Below are 25212 nucleotides of genomic sequence, written 5' to 3' on the forward strand. Positions count from 1 at the left end.
ACTATCCTTCCCTTTTCTAAATCTTATCCTTTTGTCACCATAAACTAGCTTCGTGCCTCTCCCTGTGTTCAAGTCTGAAGGTTTCCCCATTGGTACAACATAGTCTAATATAATGCACCCTGGAGGACATCTGAGACATTGGAGAATCATTGTGCCCACGTGAGAGAAGTAGCTTTGGGGAAGTAGTTTGAAGAAGTAGAAATGAATGCCAGTGAGAGAAGTTTTTTAAACGAAGTGTTAATGTTGAAGGAGGCTCTAAAAACTAAATACACAGGTATTGTGGTAAACAGAGCTAGAACTAAATTAGAGGACAAGGCTCTTGAGGCATCTTTACATGTGCTCTGGAGGTGAAGTGAGGCACTTTAATTAGAGTGGGTCTGAAAGCTGCTCTAATTAAAGTGCTCACAGTGTCTCATGTATTCAGCATCCTACACTTCAAAATGGCAGCAGGGGTGCTTTAACTAAAGCTTGTTTGATGAACATTAGTTAAAGCACTCCTGCTGCCATTTTAAAGCATAGGGATGCTGAATACACAAGATGCGGAGGCTGCTGGAGTGCACTAATTAGCATGCTCCTGCAGACTCGATTAATCAAGTCTGCTCTGACGCCTTGTAATTACAGCGCATCAGAGCAGCATCCCAGCAAATCTACAGGCAACCTTAGGGCTGATGTGCACACAGTTTTTGCACCATGATAATGCTTAGAAACCAACATAGTTAAAATTCTGTAACTCCCTTGGGTAAACAGCTATGCTGATGTAGTAATTTAATATGAATCTAGCCAAGATACTAGCATCTTTAGTATAACTTTTTCCACCCTATGGAGGGTTTGTTACTTTGACTGTGTTAGTTTCTAAACTAATATTTACAGCAGTACAAAAAGGTGTGTAGACTGGGCTAAAGAAGTGAGAAGGGTAGCATGATAGGGAAGAAAGAAATGAGAGGAAGGAAGCCCTTGTCAGAAAGGGAACTGAGAATGGCTGACAAAGAACCACTTAAGTAAGGTGTAAGTGGCTTTGAAGCAATATAGTTTAAGGGTGAGGATAATTAAAAAGAACCACAAAAAGTCTGAGAGGGTTCAGATTTTTCCTGAACCTTTTGAAAGTTGAGAGGTTCACTCTTTTTAATTGTAAAAATGTACAATGCCATAACTTGTTAAATCATTCTTGTCAATACAGAGTGAGCTTCCATTCATATAATTTTACATTGGTCATAATATAAGAAGGTGAAAATATATCGTGAAGACAGTGGGTGAAATCATCATTCTCTTGAAACTAAATGGAGTCTTTCCATGACTTAATTGGGGTCAGGTTTTCTTTAATATAAGTTAAAAGTGGCAAGGTACTAAGGTGATGTGAAATTGGTAGGAAGTCACACACTACAAATGCATAATGAATGTTCTAGAAGAGTTATACAATAAATAGATGTACACAATTTAAAGGGATTAAAAGTTCACTCTTCATTTTTATGTGAGTTTTATCATATACATTTTTTTAAATACTCCATATTTATTTTATTGTACCAATCCATATTCAGCCTGACTGTTACAAGTAACCAGTGGAGCCCTTAATTACATTTCTGCATCCATGCTTCAGTCCATCTTTATTCACAAAATAAATATTTTAATTGGTTTATTTTCAAATTATATGTTATCTCGAAATACTAATGTTCTAAAACTCTTCTACTGTCCTCCGTATGTCAGAGCAACATTTTTCTTCCATTATTTTCTCTTTATTTCTCAGAGTATTGTTGCACTGTGGCCTCAATCCACCAAAACTCTTATGTATGTGCTTAAATTTAAGTACTATCTCATGTCCTTAATGAAGCCATTCATGCGCATGAAGGTTGACACATGAATAAGTGCTTTACTGGATGGGAACCTGAGTATCTTTTCCAAGTTTTTAGTTATGCTTCAAATGTCATTAGTTTTATTTAATATAAAAGTGTTTTAAACTATATATATATATATACACACAGTTTGTTTTAAACTATATATATATATATACACACACACATATATATATAAAGCAAATAAAACCTAAATAAATACAGAAGTGTGTACTTCTTTTATGACAATGGATGGGTCATACAGCTGATAGGTAACTTAAATGTGATCGCATTCTCTGAGTCATTTCTAGAAGTAGTTGCTTATAGCAAGGTGTAATGACTTATGGCAGGGGAGTCAAACTCGCTCTGTGGGGCTCCTTGCAGATCAGATCTGAATGTGGTGATGGGGTGAGTGGCATGAGGGAGCCATGGGGAGTTAATGGAGCTGTTGCTCGCCCCCCACCACTAATGCAAATCCCCAACAGAGCTCTGTTCTGTGGATTTGTGCAGTGGGCCCTGCCCCTGAATTCTTGTCCGCTCTAGGAGCCCTGAAGGCCAGATGACACAGCATTGTGGGCCAGATCTGGCCTGCAGGTTGTATGTTTGGCACCCTTGATTTAGGATTTGGACTGACATACATTTGAAGCACTTGAAATGTGTGACTGCCTCCCACCTGCCCCCTGGAGTGCTTCAAAATAGCCAAGAAGGCAGCCAATAATACTGTTCTCCAGTGAGGGGACTGTTAGCATATATATACAGTTATAGTATACCTATCAAGTATTCCTGTTCAGTATTGTACACCTGATGCCCACTGTCTCCCTTGTCAGTCCATATACCAAAAATGTATACTGGGACAGCTTCTCTTTTCACATAGTCGAATGTGATCCCACTGATTTCAGTGGATTTACAGTGGTGAATCTGACAGCAGAAATCAGCCTAAAGTGACAATGTGGTCTGAAATCAGCCAGACCCAGCTGAATAGTGGTTGAACTGAGAGAAGCTGCACAAAGGCTCTTACAGTGGATCCAGGAAGAGGTGGGCTGAGAGAAGGAGCCTCTAGAAGCATCAGTACAGGAGAGAGAATAAAATGGCTGTTTTACTTGACATGGCATTTAAGTTTTTTATTAAAGAATAAAGCTGTGTCCCAAAAGAGAATTGGATGGAGTAGTGAGTCCTTTCAAGCCTGGGGAAATTGGCCAGCTGTATTATGTGCAGGCCAGCATCCTTTCATCTAGTTACCTAAGGATGTAGCATTTTATTGGGCCAATTGCATTAAAAATTGTTATATTAAATAATGCAAATATCTAAAATAAATGTGCAAATATTTTGAGTTTTAAAATAGCATAAACAGTTACAGGAGCTAGATAAAAATGAGGCAAACAAATATACTTCATTTCATAAGGTGATTACTAGCTGGATACATGGAGACAGTCCTCTTCAAGGTAAAACCATTGCACCATTACTGTTCTGTTTATTGTTAAGCACCAACAGTATAAGTATTTTATGCTTACTTTGAAACATACAGGGCACTCACAGGTGTGGGGGGAAAAACCCCCCATGCTTTACTGAAAGCAGCAGCATCTGTATAGATTGGGCACTTCAGCACAGCAGGACTTTTTGGTGCTTTTATCTAATAGCTGATTCAATCAGCTGTTAGATAAAAGCCCTGCTGAAGCACCCAATCTATACAGATGGTGGGCGAGCCGGGTCAAACGAACGTGATGCCTCTTCTCGGCTCAATGCAGGGGCACACAGAGTTTAAAGTAAAGCACCCGGTTTGCGGAGGGGACATCTCTAAACAGTCACAATGCTGGTAACTGCTAGAGAAAAGGTACCAGACTGATTGAACCTTTGGCCTAGCCTGGTTTAATCCTGTCTGATAATTAGTTAGTGTTCCTAGCTACAGAACTGCTTTGTTCAGCAAGTTAAGCCAGCTTGTCAACATGCTTTGATATTTAATGTTCAAGACATACATTTAAAAATGAAGCCCCGTTCTCACAAAACCCATACAAATATCCCAACACAATGGATTCATAAGACAAATATTCCTTGTAAAAATCAAATAGGTCTGGAATTCTCTGTCTGCTTTAAATTACATTTTAAGAGGATGCTGTAATCCATTATTAAAAATATTTGTAGCATCAACATTATGTGTTTACTGAATGGTACATTCACGATTCTTCAGGTAATTTATTTTTAACACTTTGATTAGATTCTATTTCATGCTTTCTCTTTTCCTGATGTGGTTTCTTTCTCCTGTCATCCCTTTTGTCAGGATAACCATATGAAATGGTCAGTTCTTTCCCAGAGTTACAACAAACTTATTGTTTGCCATTTTTCAGAAAAATAAATTACATCTTCCAAATTATTTAGGGGTAAAAATGGCACTAATTAAAATGAAGACTATATGTCTGTAACACAGAACTCTAGTTAACTAGAGAAAAAGAGTGATTTTATAGGTAAAACACTGGCTTGGGCATGGGAGAGCTGAGCCCAGTTCCTCTCTCTGCTAATGACTTCCCATAAGGTCTTGGAAATATGATTTATCTGGCCCTGATTCAGGAAAGCATTTAGGCAGGGGTCTAAGTAATAAAGTTAAGAACATACTTCAGTGCTGTTCTCAGCTGGTGTATTTGTATTTTAGGCACACTATTTGTAAAATAGGATTTTCTTTATCCTGCCCTTCACCTGTCTTGTTTATTTAGGGTTTGATCCATAATTCAAAGCCACAGGAGTCTGTCCATTTGACTTCAGTAGAATTTGAATCAGGTCATTAGACCAGGGGTTTGCAACCAACAGCCCAGCTCACGGACATTGGGCTTCAGTGGCATTCAGCCAGTGACTTCAGCAGCATTCACTTTCTCCTGTTGTCGTGAAGAAAAGTGAGTGATAACAGTGGCTGGTTCCTAGAGTCTGTCTATCTGCCTCTGACCTAGCCATGGTCACTCCAGCCCACAGCCTAGAAAGGTTGACAACTGCTTCATTAGAAAATAAGCTGCGTTGGGCAGTGCCTGTCTTTTATGCTGTGCAAGTGCCTAATGCAATGGGACCCTTGGGGATTTAAAGTTCTACTTTAATACAAACAATAATAATACTATTAGTACATTAGGCAGAGGAAGAGGCATATAAGGAACTTGCCGGATCAATAGTTATCCTGTGAGCATACCCCAAAAAAATGCTTTCATAAATCTTAATTATAATATGGATATTTGCCATTCAGTATTATCCACTTCAGAGATAAATGTGACTCATTACTAAATTACTACAATCTGTGCTGATGTAGGAGCAACCCTCATACTGTCTCTTTATGAGCCATTTTTGTCAGAGTAATTGCATTAGTAATAGTCGATTACACAGCAATCTTATGTTCCTACAAAATTAAGGTAATTACTGTAGCTAGAAACACATCCCTCTGTATTCCATCCTAACAAGGAGCTGGTTAAAGGCAGTGTAATACTTCACTGTCTTTATAACGATAGACGCACTGTGGTATAATTATATTATTGGAAGTGGGAGGGGTAAGTCTTTACATTTGGAAAGAACATGGAAACAAATTATAGTTTAAGGATAGAAAGAGAAAGACACTTGTATTTAGGCTCCTTTCCTTGTCAACACAAAGAAAATGCATTGGGAACAAGGTTGAATGAGGTTGAAACTGTGCTTTGAAAGAGGTAGATGTCTGTGTTTGAACTAGATTTACAGTGCATTCAAAAATGTGGATTCTTCTTTCATTTGGATTGCCCAGGGCACAGAAAAACTTTGGTGCATTTATTAGTATATAGGAATAAATGTGTTCTAAATTGTACTTATGAATGCTCATAATCAGTCCATATTTATTTATTTGGGAGAACCTCTTGATGTTTCCCAAAATTTGAAACAGAAGGTTAGGAATTTTAAATTACTATGCACCCTTAATTCATTGTTAATTCATTGTTTTCTCTAATTAACAAACTCTTCACAAAAACTAAACCCAGTGAAATAAAGATTCATAGAATCATAGGAAGTTAGGGTTGGAAGGGACCTTAGGAGGTCATCTAGTCCAACACCCTGGTCAAGGCAAGACCATCCCCAACTAGATCATCCCAGCCAAGGCTTTGTCTAGCTTGGTCTTAAAAACCTCCAAGGATGGAGATTCTGCCACCTCTCTGGGTAAGCTGTTCCAGTGCTTTACTACCCTCCTCATGAGAAAATTCTTCCTAATATCTAACCTAAACTTTCCTTGCTGCAACTTGAGACCATTGCTCCTTGCTCTGTCATCGGCCACCACTGACAAGAGTCTAGCTCCATCCTCTTTTGAACCCCCCATCAGGTAGTTGAAGGCTGCTATAAAATCCCCTCTGTCTTCTTTTCTCTAGACTAAATAAGCCCAGTTCCTTCAGTCTTTCCTCAGAAGTCATGTGCCTCAACCCCTCACCATTTTGTTGCCCTCCACTGGACTTTCTCCAATTTGTTCACATCCTTTCTGTAGTGGGGGACCCAAAACTGAATACAGTACTGCAGATGTGGCTTCAGCAGTGCTGAATAGAGGGGAAGAATCACTAACCTTGATCTGCTGGCGACACTCCTACCGATGGAGCCCAGTATGCCATTAGCCTTCATTGCAACAACGGCACACTGTTGGCCCATATTTAGCTTATTGTCCACTGTAACCCCCAGGTCCTTTTCTGCAGAGCTGCTGCCCAGGCAGTCAGTCCCTGCCTGTACTGATGTAAGGAATTGTTCCATCCTAAGTGGAGGACTTTGCACTTGTCCTTGTTGAACCTCATGAGATTCCTTTTGGTCCAATCCTCCTATTTGTCCAGGTCACCCTGAATCCTAGCCCTACCTGTCCTAGTAGAAAATGTATCTACTACTCCCTGCAGCTTAGTGTCACCTGCAAACTTGCTGAGGGTGCACTCTGTGCCATCTTTCTGGTTTCTAATGAAGACAATGAACAAAACTGGCCCCAGAAGTGACCCCTGGGGCTCTCCACTTGATACTGGCTGCCAACAAGACATCAAGCCATTGATTACTACTCTGAGCCCAATACTCCAACCAGTTTTTTATCCACCTTACAGTCCATTCATCCAGCCTGTACTTCCTTACCTTGCTTGCAACAAAGTTTTGGGAGACCGTATCAAAAGCCTTGCTAAAAATCAAGGTATATCACATCCACTGGTCTCTCCACATCCACAGAGTCAGTCACCTTTAGCAGAAGGCGTTTGGGTGGGTCAGGCATGACTTGGCCTTGGTGAATCCATGCTGATTATTCCTAATCAGTAATCACCTTCTTCTCCTCCAAGTGCTTTGAGATGAATTCCTAGAGGATCTGCTCCATGATTTTTCCAGGGACTGAGGTGAGGCTGACTGGATTGTAGTTCCCTGGATCCTCCTTTTTCCCTTTCTTAAATATAGGCACTATGTTTGCCTTTTTCCAATCATCTGGGACCTCTCCTAAAGACACGCACCCTGAACCAGTTTGTAGCCTGCCAACAATCAATTCCCAATCCTCCTACTGAAAGCTAATGTTAGCCTTGCAGTATATTTTGAAAATTAACATACAAAAAAGGAAATTAATTCTATATGGCTTCTCAAACAGCACACACTGCCAGCAGCCATCTTCTTTCATAACAAGACCCAGCTTAAAGATCTATGCTGATCTTAATTGTGATGATATATTTGAACCATAGCATTCAGTTTAAATATGCCCCGAAGCTTCAAATATACATAACATTTCTCTTATCCCTTCATGGAGCCTTCTCCCCAAAGGTCTGGAAGCATAAATGGACTTTGCAGTATATCCAACAGATTAAAAGGGCACTCTCGACACTCCCTGTCACCTCCGTCAATGTTACAAGCAGTTTCAGTTCTTGTCTCTGGCCCTGAAGCCCCTTGGTTATCTTTGTGGTTTTACAGTCACAGTTTCCTAGCTTTAAAATGTGTTTGCTCTCTCCTATTGCTAAGTCAAAGATCCACACCAGACAACAGAAGAAAATGACCAAGTATACAGAGGAAGCTGTGAGAATGACATGTGTGAAATGCCATATCCAGAAAGGTATTTCAGCACCTTTACCAACATATAAACAACCTCAGGGAGGACACAACTCAACAAAATGCAGCACAGAGCTGCCCATCCTTAAGAAATCAACGCTGATATCAGGGATCTTGTTATGTTAGCTGTTACCTGTAAATTGACCTGTCTCTCTCAGTAAGTTCACAGGAAGATTTCAAAAGTTGTTCTATGTTTTAATTCAGAAAGCCCTAAATGGCATAGATCCTATATGCTTGAGGAGCCATTTCTTATCACCACAGGAGAAACCAGCAGAAATACTCAAACTGGAGCTTTCTGAACATCAGTGAGAGGAAACGGCTGCCAGAGCATTTTTCACGAGAACTTGACTGGAGCTCATTTACCCTCTTGCTCCACCAGTGTCTGGACCGTTAAAAGGTATGCTGCAAAGTCCATCTTTTCTCACAGCCATTAAGGGATATTCACGCTCATTGAGAAGAGGGTTGGAGAACACAGGATGATATTAGGTCTTGTGCTGTTCCATTATTGGCAGAATCTTTCTGGTTTTTTGTATAAGACTAGTAATTTTTAAATAACTGAACTCGGAACTGCTATAAACCAGCACAGCTCCATCAACCGTAACAGAGCTCTGCTGACCTTCAGCAGCTAAGAATCTGGTCCACTAATATGCCTGAATGTTTGCAAGGACCCAAGAGGTCTGCATAGATGCCAGAGAAAGCAAAAGATTAAGTAAAACACTTGGAGATCTTTGGTAGAAGGTGCTACGTTATTGTGCAGAATGTGGTGATTATTTCTTACTAACCCCTATGGCAAGGGAAAATGGCCCTATTGCTTAGTGAAAAGAAACAAGAAATGTCAGGAGCTGAGAGAATCAAAGCTTTATTTTGAAATGATAGACCAATGTGCCATATTTCTGCATTAGCCTTGGGACAATAGAAAAATAGCTTTAGCAAGAAGCATGTCCATATTTTCAATTCTTTTGTGTATTCGTGCATCACTAAGTCCAACCCCATTTCTTTCACAGCCATCTTAATCTTTGCAGTTTTTCTTTTCTTGCCTCCTTTCTAAGCAGCATGTTAAGATGTAGATACTGACAAAAGCAGTAACAGGGAGTCCTGAGCAAAGCATCTGGCTATCAGGAATACAAAGCTAATTATCTAAGGGTTCTGCAGGGCTGTAGTGATTTGGAAGCTTTCCATGACAGCCTAGATATAATTATTTTTGGGAAAGGTACAGCCTATCCACTGTCAGAATATTATTAATCATCTTTGAATAGTTATGTAAGTACTTTTTAGAGCACAGTATGGAAAATAACGCTATTACCATATTTGCAAAAATGTTTCACAGTCCCTAAAAATATTACAATGCTACTGACAGAAGAATTGGGATTTTTTGATCTTATCCAACATGGTGATATTCCTCTACAGTTAACTTTATATTTTATTGAGAGAGTTTTGTATTAAGGGAAAGGCAATATTTATGCCTTGTCTTTAGCAATTGACTATATGTGATTGATTATTACTCTATTATTTATGTGCATTATGGTAGTGCCTAAGGGCCTGAGCCAAAATCAGGGTCTTGTTGAGTTCACTATTGTACAAGCACATAGTAAGCAGCATTTCCTGCCCTCACGGTTGTACAATCTTCTGAGTCAAGACAGAGAGTGGGAGAAAGGGAATGTTAAGTTTACTGATGGGAAAATTGGGAAACAAAGTATAAGGCTTCTGCACCGCAGCCTGTATGTAATGAAGTCAGCTGAACTCGGCTGGCTAAACAGGGCCAGCGGAGCCCCAGCCTCTTCCCCCAATTGGTTCTGGTTTTAAGGAACTTGTGCAGCACCTGGTCCCAGCTGCACAATGTATTGGTTTCAGTCCTTGAGTAGCTCCTGCTTCTGTGACTTCCCCGGTCCCTGGCCTGATACCCCTGAGTGGGTACCCAGCTCTCCAGACTCTGGTTTTGACTTCAGATTACCTCCTGACCACTGATTCTGGTAAACTCTGACTTGGTATTTGAACTTCAGCTTGACTTTGGTCTGCTCCCTGAACCCTGATTCTAGTTAGTCCCCTGGCTTGGTGTTCAGTTCCTGACTTCTGGTTTCTGACCCTCTGGCTTGTAACTCAGATCTGTCCTCTGTGGCACCAAACTTCTGGTCTACCCTTCACTCTACCCTGACACCTTTGTGGAACATGACACAATAGAGCCTAAATTACTTTACCAAGGTTATGGCACCAGAAACTGTATCAAGATCTCCTAAGTCCCAGCCCAGTGCCTGAACTACAAGACCATCCTTTCTAGGTTTCTCTGTCCATGAATACTAACCATCTTGGGCCCAGATCTGCAGTTTTCTTATCCAATATTTTATTATTTTCACACACAAAGCAACATCTTTGGCAACTGCATGAATTCTTATGACTTGTAAAAATTCACCTAGTTGCACCAGTCATGGGGACAACAAGCAGTCAGTCCCACAAGCACCCATGGCACGAGTTTTGCCTGCCAGCAGCTAGGGGTGCAGGGCCCCAGAACCCCCCTGCACTGATCTCGACAGCTGGCAGGCGTCATGGCCTCAGCAGGAGCCACCATCACTGCAACAGTCACCCTGCTGCGCCTTAACACACTCAGTGTCACCCATGGCACAAGTTTTACTTGTCTGCAGCTTGAGGTGCAGTTCCCCCAAACCCCTGCACCGATCTTGAAACTTGGCAGAATTTGCAGCCTCAGTAAGAGCTACCACCCCTGCAGTTTTCACCCCCGTGTTGAAATGCCCAAACGTGACATGAGTTTTGCTTTCAAGAATTTGGGGTGCAGTTCCCCCAAACCCCTGCACCGATCTTGAAACTTGGCAGAATTTGCAGCCTCAGTAAGAGCTACCACCCCTGCAGTTTTCACCCCCGTGTTGAAATGCCCAAACGTGACATGAGTTTTGCTTTCAAGAATTTGGGGTGCAGTTACCCCCAAATCCCTACACTGATCTTCTTGAAACTTGGCAGGCTTCATGCTCTCTGCAGAGTCTACCATCCCTGAAAATGTCATCCAAATTGGACAAAAAACAACAAAGTTATAGATATTTTATTGTTTCCCCATTATACCCTATGGCCGGATCTCCGAGGCGGCTCTGAAGCGCTTTGGGAAGCCGAACAAGGCAGCACTTCGACCCGGATGTGCTGCTTTGGACCCCTAAGCATCCGAAGCTTCTCTGGATCCGAAGCTCTGTCCGAAGCCTTGCACAACCCTACTGTTTACAATAATTAGCCTTGTCATAACACCCAGCTACTCGGGTCCTGGACAAATATCTCTATTCTAATCCTGGGAGGGGAGTACAAGTTAAAATATGAGTACCATATCACAATAGGCAAAACAAAGGTAAGAGCACATTGAAAACTGGTAAAAAATAGCTAATTCAGGTAAGAATCCAGAAGTGTAGACAGTAATCTAAGGTAGCTGCCAGCAGACCCAAGCTTGTGCTGAGATTGTTGTGCAAGTTATGTCAGTTTTTACTGAAGTGAATAAAGACTATCTGGTCTCATGCATGACAAGATTCCCTGGAAGCAGTTAAAATGAGTTAGTGACATGGAATGGTTGTTATGTCAGAATGCAATGTGAACAGGCATATTGCAAGTATTATACAGGAGTATTATAAAAGACTTAGCTGTTTAAACACTAAGGAAAGCAGAACAGACGTCCTCTGTCAATGTGATTAGTGAGCATCTGATACAAAATTTCAGTGAGTAATTAACACACTTGCCATTTGTACCAGCAGGATCCAAAGCAGCTCACCTGAAGGATGCTGTTATTTTCCATAAGACTTATGAGAGACTCAAATATATGTTAGCACAATATTTGTGAGACTGGCAATTACAACATCCCATTTATGTGTTCTTCAGATTCCTCAACAAACTGTAAGAAGCCGCTGATATGTAGAAGCTGGTAAATAAAATAAACTAATAACTTTACTGATACAAAAAAATCTGGAACTATTCACAGTCAAAGGTCTCTGGCAGAAACTTGGCTCAAAGGCAAATGCATGGCCATTTTGTTTAGTCATTTGTCAATGCCATATTGTGTCTATATACTGTGGGAGGTGTTCTCTGTGTTGGACAAAGAGGAATCTCAAAGGATGCCGCTCCAGTAGGACATTTCATTCTCTTTAAATACCTGGCTGATTATTGTGATTTTGATGAGCATGCCAAACTCAAGAAAAACTGTTTTACATGACTGGAGTAGATTTGTTAAACACAAGGTGGAAACAGACGTTGTCTTTTGTTGTCTTTGTGACTCCATAATTTTTTTTTAGGGTGGCAAAAAGGCCAAGCAGACATTCACGCCCCTTGTTATGCCACAAATGCTCAAAAATTATGGTCACAACAAAGATAGTATCATTTTGTGCCACTGTTTAGTGGTAGGCAATGGCATCTATTTGCTTCATGGCAAGAGAGCCCAGACAGCATGGAGCTACCTGCAATCTCCAGCCACCCCAGGTAGATGCTCCAGGAGCTTGAGGGGCCCAATCCTGTGCAGAAATTCCCAGGGTGCACAGGACCAAGCCACTCGAACCTGGGAGAACACTTCACCTGTTGTCCTGCAGCATCAACAGGCAGGCCAATAGGCAATGTGTATTTTGCCCAATGAAGCAGAGCAGCTCTGCCAGGACACATCCTAACACTGCTGATCCACTTAATTTGACGATGTCTAGTTCTAGCCCCAGAGTCACACATGCTAGGTTTTTGGAAATGTATCCTTAGAAAGAGCAGAGAGACTGATCTTTTGAAAGTTGCTGTTTTCCAGAGGCCTGGGAGGAGTTAGTTTTGCTGTTGCTATTGCACATTGTCTGTTGCTTCTTAAAAAAAAAGGGGGGCGGGAGGAAGTATCCTGTTATTAACCCATTAGCTTTTGTCACTAACAGAGTAACCATTTTAAATGAAAAATTCTTGCTAAGACAAACTGACTTAGTTTATCAGCCTTTAATGGGACTTTTCACTGTGACCTTTACAGTAACTGGATTAAGTTAACATGTTTGTTTTTGCAGCATGATGAAACGTTTGCAGCAGGTAAAGGAAATCTGTGTTCTATTCCAAGCCATTAATCTCCATATTTTGATCTGTTAATTTTCTTCTGATGTTCAGAAATTTCACTGGCGTTGAACTCTTATAACCTAAATTAAAGGGGGAAAAGGAGATACTCGCTGTGCATGAACAGGGAATAGAAAAGTGCATACAGTGTTCACGCTGGTTAGCCACTGTGCTGTGTTCCCACTTCCACTGACATTAAAGAATGAGATCTAAGGGACACTTTAGACACCTCTAACTTGGGCCTTGCAAGAGCAATTCAAAGAAATGAGTAAAGACCCTGCCTGCCTATTTAGACAATGAGGAGCTACTGCTGTCAGACAGTGAGTCAGGGCAAAGGCATAACTTGCCACTACTGAGCCCTGGGCAGGAGCAGCAGCAGCAGCCAGAGGTTTCCTGCTGCTGAAGATGCCACCGCCTTTTTTTACTGCCATCATGCATTGAATAGCCATCTAAGTACCATTTTTGGCAGCAAAAAATGAGCTGTTGGCTTCCCAGAAGCAGCAAACTAGTGACCATTGTTCCTGTAATGTGTGCACTGCCACCGCTGCCCTGCCCTCCCCGCTGCCAGAGCCAGAGCCACTGCAGGGAAAGCACAGTGTGGGGGAGAGGAGAGGGAATGGGAGGGTGAGGTGCCAACTTAGCTGTATTCTGGCACCTTCCCTTAGGCAGCATTCAGGTCTCATGCCCCATTCGCCCACCCATCATTATGCTACAGTTTCAGAGAGCCGATAGAGTAGGGAGCCAATAGGAAGCACTAGGCGCAGGGCTGTGTCTGAACTCCTGCTGCCGTCCAGGGCTTAGGTGTCTGACTCAGGGCTGCACGTTAGGCACTTCCATCCACTTGCACCCAGAGCACTAAATGCTTTTCTTAGAGTAGTCACGCAGTAATGGCAGTGCCACTACTACCCACCTTTTTCACAGTGGTCTAATGGTTAGAGAAATAGTCCAGGAGTGAGAGACCTGAATTCTAGGGCTGTGTGTAGATGAAATGAGGGGCACGCGTGCACGACACTTTAAAGCGGGTTAAATGCTTTTGCACCGCTTTAATGGTGTTGGTGTTCGCACATGTCGGCGGCGTATTGTGTAGTCATTCCAGCAGCTGTAGCAAATTTGGCGGCATAATGCTGCTGTGGAGGGAAACACCAGCCCCCTCCACAGCCCAGGGACTGCTCTGCCTGCCAACAGCTTGCCCTCCCCTCCATGCCGCCAGAGAGACAGGTAAGTGGGTGTGTGCATGACACAGGGGTTTAAAGGGCCCTAAATTGAAGCTGTGTTTTTAAAAACCCACTGCTTCTATTTAGGGCCCCTGTTTTGTCTTCACGTGCCCTAGGTCATCAGCCTAAGGAGATTCAAACCAACATCTTTCACATGCTTGGCTCTAACCACCAGGCTATAGTGTGCTCTGGCACCCTCCATCCCACCCGTTGAAGTTTTGCCATTGTGTAAGAGTGATGGGGACAGAAAAAGAGCATGCAAGAGGGTTCCTGATTCTAGGGCCAGTGGTTCAAGGTACTCAGCTGGGAGGGGTTATCTAGGGTCCTTATCCATTCTCCTAAGCTATTTTCACCACCGCCACCATTGTCTGTGATGGAGCCTGTTCTGAGAAGGGCACGTGGCACTCTAGACCCTAGGGAACAGAAGTACCTAATGCATACCCTTGCGTCAAAGCTCCACAGAGGGGTGGGTGTTCAGATATTCCCTGTGATTAGTGCTTCTTATTGCCCACCTTTATGGGACTCCACATCCAGCATCTGGACTTTCTGAATCACTGTTCAGAGGCACCTCACTCTCCCAAATGGCTGTACAGGGAGTCCATATCCCTGACTCTGTTACTTTAAATCACTTCCCTAAGCATAGACAAACATTTTCAGGCCTAAGTTGGAGGGTTCTAAAGTCCATCTATGGAGGGATCTTGCCCTAAAGCAATAAAAGCAATCACATATGTCATATCGGACCCACCCACCTGAGGTATGAAGAACCATCCTGCCAAGTCTGGGCTGCTGATTTATCTCCTTCCTTGTCAATGCAGCCTTGAAAATGCATATTGATCCAAACCAAAGCACAGGGTTGAACGTCTCTCATGGAGCTTTTCCTCATGCTCCTAGTTCATTCATTGTGTCTTTCTCTTGCAGAGCAGCCTAGGCTTGTTGGAAGGACTGGGGCCAATGCCAGACAAGCTCTTCCCCAAGATTTTATTTACTTCATAACAATGTGCAGTCCACTGAGCTAATAAAACCATAAAGAAAAGCATGCTGGTCCCCAGTTCTTAGGGCCATGAGAGCAACTGGATGAACTGAGCTAAGAACCTTTTTACTGTTCCCATGCTCTGCTCTGCAACAAGTATCACCCTTGTCACTGCCACTAAAAGACCACATTGCCCTGTAGTTCACCCAGCCTGCTTCAAGGGTTGCAATTCACTGCTGATTTGGTACTTTCTTTCCAATCCAGGAAGGTACTTAAGCACATGCATACACATAAGCTTGTGCTTCATGATAGGTACAGTGTCTGAGCATTCTGCTTGAACAGGAAGATTTCTCTAAATTGCGGACCCAGTCTGTTGGACATCTTGGCATGAAGCACTTGCTATAATGGACACACACCACTAACCAGAGGTTGGGTAGAGGTAGGTTCCCTGTTGGGAAGTGGGGGAAAGCAAGCTAAACAGGGAGAAGAGAAGACACCAGTGTTGTTGCCACTTTTGTGGCTTCATGCAGCAATCAAAGAATAATTATGTGATATTGAAATCTCCAGGCCACTCCTTTAGAGGTACTACAAAAATCATATTTGTCTGGAAACCAAAATAATCCCTGTGCTGTTGTTGCAATCCTGTGTCCAAAATGGGATGTATTTACAGGAATGGCAAGTATTTAAGCACAATAGTATCACATCACCATGGTGTGACACAGCATTGCAATCCTACTTCCTGCCTGTATGTAGTGGCATGCTCCACAGGAGTGATTCTCATGTCACCACCTAAGCATAAATGTTTCTAGCTGACTGTCTCTATTTGTAAATTGGATACCACCCTCAGCTCTGAACTTCACCTTTCTACCTGCTTTATGTATGTGTACAAATCTACCTGCATGCTCCTCCACCAGTGTCCATGGATGAGACTGCTACCATTCCAGTTCAGAGAAATCTTCCTCTCCTAGTGCCATGATTCCTGCCTTCCCTTCTCTCTTTTCTTTCCCCTATTCTAGCTCTGAGGACTTCAGGATGTGGCCCAGATTGCTGCCTGCCTTTTTGCAAATCCAAACTTAAAACCTTTCTTTTAAATGTTGCTTCCATATAAGACAGTGATTTCCAAAATTATTGGGGTGTGTACCCTTTTACCTTTACCCATTACTGCTTGTACCCCCTACACCCGGTATATCCCTACACATTCATTCCTAAGGAGGAGTGTTGACACCAGTGTCAATGTGCAATAATGCCATTATTCACCATGGGTTGATCAATCAGAAGTTCCACTTCCATTATTATTAGGCACATTACCCTTGGCAGAGCACCACATACAACTGATTTAAGAGCTAATTGAATCCCCTGTGTAGATGTGGTGCAGGATTTGCCAATATACTGTGCATAGCCTTCAATCACTCCTGTGGATTTCAGTGCTTCACTTGGAGCAGGGAGTGGCTAACTGGGAATTTTGGAAAACATTGCCTTTGGTGTATTCTTTGGTGCAATCAGATTTATACTGAGCTTGCAAAGCAAGGGATGGATCCTTAACTGCTACAAATTGTCTAATTGAGTGATGACAGAGGTATTTGTCAAAAACATATTTTAAAAAATTACTTTTTAAAACTGCATTCAAGTCCTCTAGGTCAAGCTTGTAATATTGGTCTTCATCATCAGAAGCGTATCTCCTGCCATCTATTAAAAAAGAGGTGGGGGGGGGAGAGAGAGAGAATCGAGCAAGTTAATAATATTGTCACAACAGCATTCAGAACAAAAGAGTGGTATAGATGCTTTACTATATGTTCAGCATATGGATAGAGGGAATCAAACTGAATCAAAGATGTCATAGATTCATAAAGAAGTAGGGCTGGAAGGGTCCTACAGAGGTCGTCTAGTCCAGTGGTTCTCAACCTTTTTTCTACCAGGAACCATTTGTAAACATTGATGGCCAGTCTTGACCCAGTACCTCTCACCCCCAATCCTCTGGCCCCTGCCCTCAGGCCCCAGCCCCACAAGTGTGTAGGGCAGGGGGGCCCTAAGCATCCCCTTGCAGGCTGGAAAAACCCATGCTTTCCCATGTTTTTCTCCTTTAAAGGAGAATCCATTAAAAAAAATTATTGATCCATTTTTTAAGTTTGTTTGCAACCTGTTCATATATTCTTGTGACCCACTTTTAAGTTACAATCCACAGGTTGAGAAATGCTGTTTTAGCCCAACCCCCTGCTGGGAGGGTGATCTGATAAACTGAGCTCCTCACTCCCAAATCTGGACACTGACTCCATCTTTGGCCAAGGACATGCTAAACCCCTCTGGTCTTGGCTTAGGTAATCCAAAGATCATTGCAATGAACCATTGGTTGAGCCTGTGATGACTGCAGAATGCCTTGCATCCGTACACACACAGCAGCTGTCCAGCATTTATACCGATCACTGGGTGCCTATTAGGCCTGTGTGAAGTGGCTAGTATTCACTTCAGTTTCGTATTCAGCCAATTTGGGGCACGGTGATTTGATTCGGTGATTCAAATCACTGTCCTGAATCAATTTGGCCGAATCTGATTTGACGATTCGCCGCCACCGAATTGGCCAAATCGTTGAATTGCCCTCATCCCCCACCTGGTTTCCCAGCCCCGTGAATGGCTGCCCTGCCTGCCCCAGCTCCCAGCTCTTTGAAGAGAAAAAAAAGCCCCAATGCACTGGGTCCTGCCAGGCAGGGGCCGATCCCCGCTGCCCCACACTGCATGGGGGGCTCTTCCACGAGCCCCCAGAAGCCCCAACAACTGCTGCAGCAGTTGGTGAGTGCAGGGCTTTCTTTTTTTTCCCCTTAAAGAGCCAGGAGATAAGAAAGGCAGGGCAGCCATGCGGCTGGGGGCTGGGAGAGCGGGCAGGGATCGGGGGGCTCATGGCAGAGCCCCCCATGCAGTGTATGGCAGCAGGGATAGCCCCCCCATCTGGCAGCAGCCGGTGAGTGGGGGCTTTTTTTTAAAGAGCCAGGAGCAGGGGCCGGGCAGGGCAGCCATGGGGGGGGGGCGGGGGCTGGGAGAGCAGGTGAGGGTTGAAGGGTCCTCAGGGGAGCTGGGGGAGCAGGAAGGGATGGGGCCTGGCAGGAGTCCCCCCATGGTCCCCTCCCCCCTCCTCCAGCCCCTACTTATCAGCATGGAGTCAGGGTCCAGCTCCCTGCTGCAGCGAGCGGGGACTGCCTGAATCTCCAAAGCTCTCCAAATCATTTCCAAGTCAATACAGAGAGCTTCGAATCAATTTGGACCTTTTAATTGGTCTCCTGATTCAATTTGGATTCAGAGATTCAGCCACCAAATCGAGCCAAATCTTCTCTGAATCGAATCAGCACCCAAAGCTTCGCACAGCCCTAGTGCCTAGATACATGCTGTAATTGCAGTGCATCGGAGAAGACTCAATCTGCGTCTTGTGCGTTAGTGTCCCCACACTGAAAAATGGTGGTAGGGGTTCTTTAACAAAAGCTCATTCAATGAGCTTTACTTAAGGTGCCCTCCTCCACCCCCGCCACCATTTTTCAGCTTGTGTACACTGATTCACATAACGCTCTGGGCGCTTTAATTAGAGTGGCTCTTGGAGCTGCTCTAATTAAAGTGCCCCTCCCATCCCCCCCCCACACACACTCCCAGAGCACATGTATAAATGCCCATTGTTTGTAACATCTGAGACAGTCCAGTGAACTAGCAAGTGTTTCATCAACTTATCAAATGGGCAACAACTATAGCAGTTATTCTCAATGTTTTTAGACTTGACTAGAGCCTTTGACTAGAGGCACTTCTCCATAACTGTTGTAAATTGAGCAGCATCCTGTTTCAAAGCTCATTTATTACAGTGCTTACTTCCTTGTTGAGATACTGGGCAATCGGGGCAGGGTAGCAGCCAGGAAGGGAGGAGCCTGAACTTATCTCCTCTTACCTTCTAGCACCCTTTAAAAGATCTTGCAGCACTCCAGAGTGCTCCAGTGCCCTGGTTGAGAATCACTGATCTACAGTAATCATCACAATTGTATCTTTGGAAGCTCCTCCTTTATCTGCTAGGAGCAATGAATGAGGTCATTTCTTCATCTTCAAGTTCTCTATGGTGGGTGGCCAATTTTAGCCAAGGGAGCAAGAACATTTGAATGTCAGACCTAGTCAGAGTAGTTAATATAATTATATATAATTACAGTGGTCTAAAACTCCTCTTTCTGAGGGAGGGAAGACTTTCAATATTATTGTGTTCCACTTCACTGTGGTGACTTTAGGAATAATGCAATGTGACATTCTGCAGCGAAATACTAGATAGTTTCACAAGTTGGCGGACACTGTATAGGGGTCTATCTGTGAAAGTTTTGTGACCCATGTCTATAAAAAGAATTTGGGAGAGCCAGTTGTGTATAGTCTGTTATTCCTATGCACTGTAAGGATATTTCCCTAAAGACAAGACTCCACCTTTTTTAATTTTTTAAAGCAGTATGCTTGTCTGTGACAGTACTGGTACAGAAGTAGGGAACAGTGAAAAATCATTATCTATAACTGCTTCATAAAAAGAGGTTAAAGGAAATCTGTGGCCCATTAAGTGGCTCTTATGTAATGGGAGTACAGTTTGTATATTTGTTATGTAGGGGATACTGTATGTGGAGAGCAGGAATGTAGAAAAAGGCATGGATTTTCAGGGCTATGCACAATCATTGATTTGGGATGCAAGGACGGGAGCAGAGTTAAGGTTGGTTGTGGATTCATAAGTGAAAACTTGAAGTGTTTTCAATTTTGACAAGTTTTCTACAAACTCAGAATTTCTTAGCTTGCAAACTCTCTTTTTCTGTAGCTGCAGCATTCTTACTAGATGCTGCTTGAAATGACAGACAAAATGACTGCTTGAAATTTGCTGTAAATGGGGGCATTGCAATTTGAAACAAGGGATGCCTGGCATTTCTGGGATCAAAACCTAGATAGTTTAAAAACAGTGCCAGCTCACTGGGCAAGATATTCTCCTTGCCTAGTGAGTTCCACAGGAGGCCAGTTAGTACATGTGAAGATTATAATAGTAGCAATATCTCAAGGGAATCCTAGTATTAATTATCTGCAGACTGTAGAGGCTACACCGTAGTCACTGTAATAGTTCCTGTAATAGGAGTCCTTAGAGTCGTCATAACTCCCCAGCAATAGTCCTATGGCATTACTTAATAATAGAGCCATATTCAGTCCTGATTCTGACAGAATTTGGGGTCTTTGCAGCTTAGTTATTACTTATTACAAGTCATATTATGTGGCCCATCTGAAGACCTCATAGTGCTACTCAGGAGGAATAGAGCAAAAGTGATTTTAAGCTAGCTCTCTATTTCCCTTAATCCTAGGCAAGCTGGTACCCTGGCACCAATAAGAGTAGCTTCAAGGCTGTCCTAACCTGCACCAGCTGCCAGAAGTCCTAAATGCTCCTTATGAGAACCAGGGATCACTGGGGAACAGGAAAACTGTGCTGAACTACTCCTGCAGCAGTGATCTCTGCACTGGACACAGGGAGGAGGAAGGAGTAAGGACCTTTATGAAAAGGGTGACCACATGTCCTAGTTTGGCCAGGACAGACCTGGATTTTGGAGACCAGTCCCAGCCAGTGTGAAAATTTCAATGAGCATCCCAAGCATGGGGCACTACTGGGGAGGTGGAGCAGCACAAACTGTGAAATAGGAAGTCCTAGCAGACAGCAAAATTGCCCTAAAATAGGTTAGCTTGATTAGTGGAATGATCATTAAAAAGGGGAGATGATTGTTAACATCTGTGAAGTAAAAAAAACAATGGCTCATTAACAGACCATTGACCCCTTTAGCTGCCTGAATAATAATATCAGAGCTACACCATGCTGTCACCCCTGCCTCTGCCTGCAGACTTGAGTTGGGGGGGCAGCGAACAGGGGGCAGTGTTCTGGATTTCACATTCTCATATGGTCACCCTAAATATGAAGGTCCTATCTGTGAATCCCCTTACATTGGGGAATAGTCCTGTGAATGGTTCAAGCAGCCTCAGGGTCATCATGCATGCATGAAGTGAAAGAAAAATTATTCTAGTGTAAGGGAGAGTCTGGGCCCTTAGCTCTAACGTACTCCAGAAATATTCTGGTTTTTAACTTTAATCACTCTCAGGTGACTTGCATATATCAGAGTCTCAACCCCATGCAGTCAAAGGGAAAATAAAACTTAAAAAACATAAATCAGAGTGGAATTTATGAATCCAGAGACTTAACAGTAATTCTCAATGAACTCTTTGCTTACTGCTGTCTGGAAGTATATTATTCCCACAATATCACACACAACATTTCTCCAAGATGGAAAGAGCATTTCAGATGTAGTCAGCTACATCCCATGCAAATGTCACCTGGATAATATCTGCAGACACTGAGTAGGTGTACTACAAAGCCCCAGTACCTTTTATAGTACCTCAGCGCAAACGTCTTGTTAGAGGTGCCGCTGATTTTTGTGACATTAACTTATCCGATGATAAGAAAATGCCTTTGCCCATAAATTGTTATCTCATGTCTCTCTCCAGCCTATAGACTGCTCTGGGAATCAACAAAACAAAATACCTGCTTATTTATCACACTTTAAAATATCTACGTGAAATCTTAAAACCTGCACTGGAGTGCAGGAGTCCTGTTACAGTCAGGCAGAGATTGGAATGAGGGTTCATTGTTTGTTTTAAGGACTAGACACTAGGAGCAAAATAGGTTTTAAAGTACACAATGCAGTCTATTTTTGCCACATGCTATCAAACTGGTTTGAAGCTGACTATAAACAAGGACGTGCAAATGTACAGCTACAGTAGTTAGGAAAACAATCTTAATTTTCTGTCAGTACTGTTGCACAGTTTTTCCAAAAGGCGCATGCTTGTAAACAAGATGTTGTTTAAAATAAATGAACATCTGGTGAAGTTATGACAATCATATTAATAGAAAAAATAACACTTCTCTTGTAATAAACTTTGTACATAATACAAACATCGTTGACAATACGCTGGTGTCAGTTTAAACTTACACAACATATTTATTTGCATAATGTAGGCTAATGCAACTTTCATATTGTAAATAGCTTTATTAACTAGCTAGTATGTTTTTACCTAAGGTAGTGTGTTTAAAACTGCATATTACTTCATTTTCATAAATCTAATTTTTAATCCAGCTAAGCATATATTCTTACTGCAAAAATTATATGCTAGTGCATTTAACTTACATCGTCCTTTGAGGTATAGCATTGACTGTGGGCCCCAATTTCTTGCTATTAGTTTACTCTGCAAGTTGCAAAAAGAAAGTAGGCATTATTTCACTGGAAATGAAACCTCTCATAAAGTGCTATAGAGGCAATTTTAATCCAAAGTTTACCTTTGGAGCACACCAAGATTCAACTATAAGAAAAACCATGAAGATGGCACAGATGCAAACCACTGCAGTTTTAGTTTTCTGTAAGAAAATAAGAACAATATTTTTGGAGAGCAATGATGCAATTTTGCTAATTGCATCATTTTCATGATGCAGTTAGCAATATGGAGCAGATAACAGTATCAATCAAACTTCATGCATACACTGTAATCTCCTTACCATTTTAGCACGTCTGTTGTCACTCCCTTCTATCATCCAAATACTGCCAAGGATTTGGTTTGCCACACTCGCTTGTAAAGAGCTTTGAGTAGCTGATGATCAGAAAACATGTAAGTTCAGTTGGTCATGTTTCTTTCCAGCAATCTGGTTTACAAACAACAATGCATGCATACAGATTAGAATGCAAGAATTAGATATACAGTATTTACCTTCCTTCGTGATCAAAGCAAGAAAATTATGTGTCAGGCTCTTTTATACCAGGGGAGCTAATGACAGTTGTCCCCGTGAGATCTGGAAACAACCTGTACCCAAAGGGAAAAAAAAACAACACAAAAGTTGACTAAATGTCAAGCATTGTCAGTAGGTGGTGCATACATGCAATCTGCATCTTCTGTCCTGTTTAGTACCACAGCAAACATCTGTCTATGGAGAGGGTTAAGAAAAAGTGTCCATTGTTCTTTGACTAGTATACAAGCACTTTTCCATCACTTTTTTCTTTTATTTAGTTATTTATATAGTACCACAGTTCCCCTTTTATTTACACAGATTTCGGGTTTTTTTACTTGGATGCACTGTTCCAGCCCTTCAATGCAACCATCATATATGTCTTATATGTCTTATATAATGCCATATTATATAAAAGAAACATTATTATTGTATTTACTTTGTAAATTTACTTCAGTCTTTAGATCATTTGATTGAAAAAGCAATCACTTTATATGTGGTCATTTCAGAGATTCAGATCCATTAAGAAATGAACTAGTTCCTGTTATTTCTGTTTCTGTTCAAAGAGCTTAATATCGCTCTGTTTATTTTTAAAGTTTTTAAGTTTAATTATGGTAAGATGAAAAGTACGAAAGGATAAATTAATTTCTTAAGTACACAGGACTTTCCAGAATTAAAATATGTTTCTGCCACAAAGGAGAGAGGTTGAATCATTATAAACCAGTAAATGAAAACAAAGTTAAGTCGTATAGCAAAATATTCTGGTCAGAATAAAAGAAAATTAAAAGACTGAAATTCAAGAGAAATTGTAGACTGTAGGATTTTATTTCCTTTCTTCTTTCTCTCAATGTTAGCTGAAAAATGAGAGATTTGGTGTTGGGGATGTGTGCACACTTTTCTCTTTGAATTTTTAGGAATTAAATATTATATATTGTCTGGCTCTCATTTACATGGAAGTCACTTTTATACTGCTCTACCGGTGTAAACAGGCTTTAAGATAAGACAAAGTATCTGTGAAGGCCTTTTTACACCACCAGAGTGATAGAACATTTTCTCAGTGTAAGAAGGAATTGGGCCTATTTTTCTTGACTGTAAGATAACAAGTTAGAGTCGGCTCATATGTTCCTTGATCATAAAACTCCCCTTGATGTTCACTGGAGGTTGGAAGAATCTTCTTAGAATGGTCCTATGAAAATTAAAAGTAAGGGTATACCAATTTTGGCCCTAATTTATACCATGTGCAATCACACTAAATCAGCATATTGCCACCTGGAAACCAGCACTGGATTCAATCCTGAATATTCAGAAGCTACGATACCAAAAAATGGAGTGTCAGTGAGTGAGCTGACAGACCCACTGTATTCTTGGTAAGAATAAATAGGTAATGTGGGTGATGCAACAATTTGTGTGATATTTAGCAGTATGTATGACCAGACCTGTTTTAAAAATTCTAACTTCACTGCGGCCTCTGACACACTAACGTTGGGCTAGGGACAGAAATTCTACATAAACCAGCATAAGTGATCTGAAACCGGTTCAAATCTGTAACGCTACAGAAATTCAGTACACGTAACCTGCTTTCAAAATGGCTGAAACCAGTTTAAGATAAACCTGGATGAGTGTGGTATCAGACTTAACTGATTTAGGTTAAATTGATTTATTGAACTTCTATCCCAGATCCCCTCCAAATACAAGTTAACTCACAATCCTCCAGCACATTGCACCTCCCCTGCTAGCCCCCACCTCCTCTCAGGGTGAGCAGGCTAGCCTTGTCCCAAGCTGTCTGCTGCAGCAGATCAGGGAGATGTACTCTAGCACCATCCCCATTCCCCCCCAGTTTATGGCCTAGACAACAGCAGGCATGTGGCTGCATTTTGGGAATCAAAAGTGAATGTCTGGTCACTTGCTTATTGGTTCAATCTATGCAGTTTAGACTAATGGGCAAAGATTTAATCAATTCAACCTCAGGCTTTTTCACTGTCTGTACTTAGCTGTAAGGTTCAACTCATGTGTTAATTGCACCATAAATAGTAACAGTGTTACATGTGCAGCTGATTTATGCTACCATGAAGTAGCAAACCAGCCACAAAGATATTCCCCATATTGTGTTGAATATCTTTGTGGCTTGCTTGTATGGCATCTTAAACTGAATGTGTAGCATGTCCATGGGGTCACAGGATCCTGGCAGGGGAACTTGTGGGTTTGCAGCTCCCAGATGGCAGTGGCTTAACTTGGGATATGATCCCTGATCCCAACAATTGTCTCCTGACATGCGTGTGTGGCATGGCAGAAAGCACAAGTATTCAGATCGGGGATCAGATTGCCTTG

The 25212-nt window shown here is 42.0% G+C and overlaps 1 protein-coding gene across 1 annotated transcript; it reads right to left on the bottom strand.

The window, feature by feature from the left end:
- Positions 1-12902: 12902 nt before the first annotated feature.
- Positions 12903-22890, bottom strand: LOC112549523 (spexin-like). The gene is made up of 6 exons (XM_025198547.1): positions 22869-22890; positions 22660-22751; positions 22444-22521; positions 22295-22352; positions 16698-16775; positions 12903-12988 (listed from the first exon to the last, which is right to left on the bottom strand). The coding sequence occupies exons 2-6, from the start codon at positions 22693-22695 to the stop codon at positions 12903-12905; spliced, it is 336 nt and encodes a 111-aa protein (XP_025054332.1). The 5' UTR covers positions 22696-22751; positions 22869-22890.
- Between the last annotated feature and the right edge of the window lie 2322 nt (positions 22891-25212).

Source organism: Alligator sinensis, unplaced genomic scaffold (genome assembly GCF_000455745.1).
Source record: "Alligator sinensis unplaced genomic scaffold, ASM45574v1 scaffold907_1, whole genome shotgun sequence".
Classification (NCBI taxonomy): Eukaryota; Metazoa; Chordata; order Crocodylia; family Alligatoridae; genus Alligator; species Alligator sinensis.

Bases quoted from the DNA above. Each gene is read 5' to 3' on its own strand.
- LOC112549523 (XM_025198547.1), bottom strand. From the start codon at position 22,695: ATGATAGAAGGGAGTGACAACAGACGTGCTAAAATG. The intron at 22,353-22,443 runs GTAAACTTTGGA...TGCAACTTGCAG, and splicing joins AATCTTGGTGTGCTCCAAAG to AGTAAACTAATAGCAAGAAA. The intron at 12,989-16,697 runs GTAATTTTTTAA...CCTTTAATTTAG, and splicing joins CTTGAATGCAGTTTTAAAAA to GTTATAAGAGTTCAACGCCA.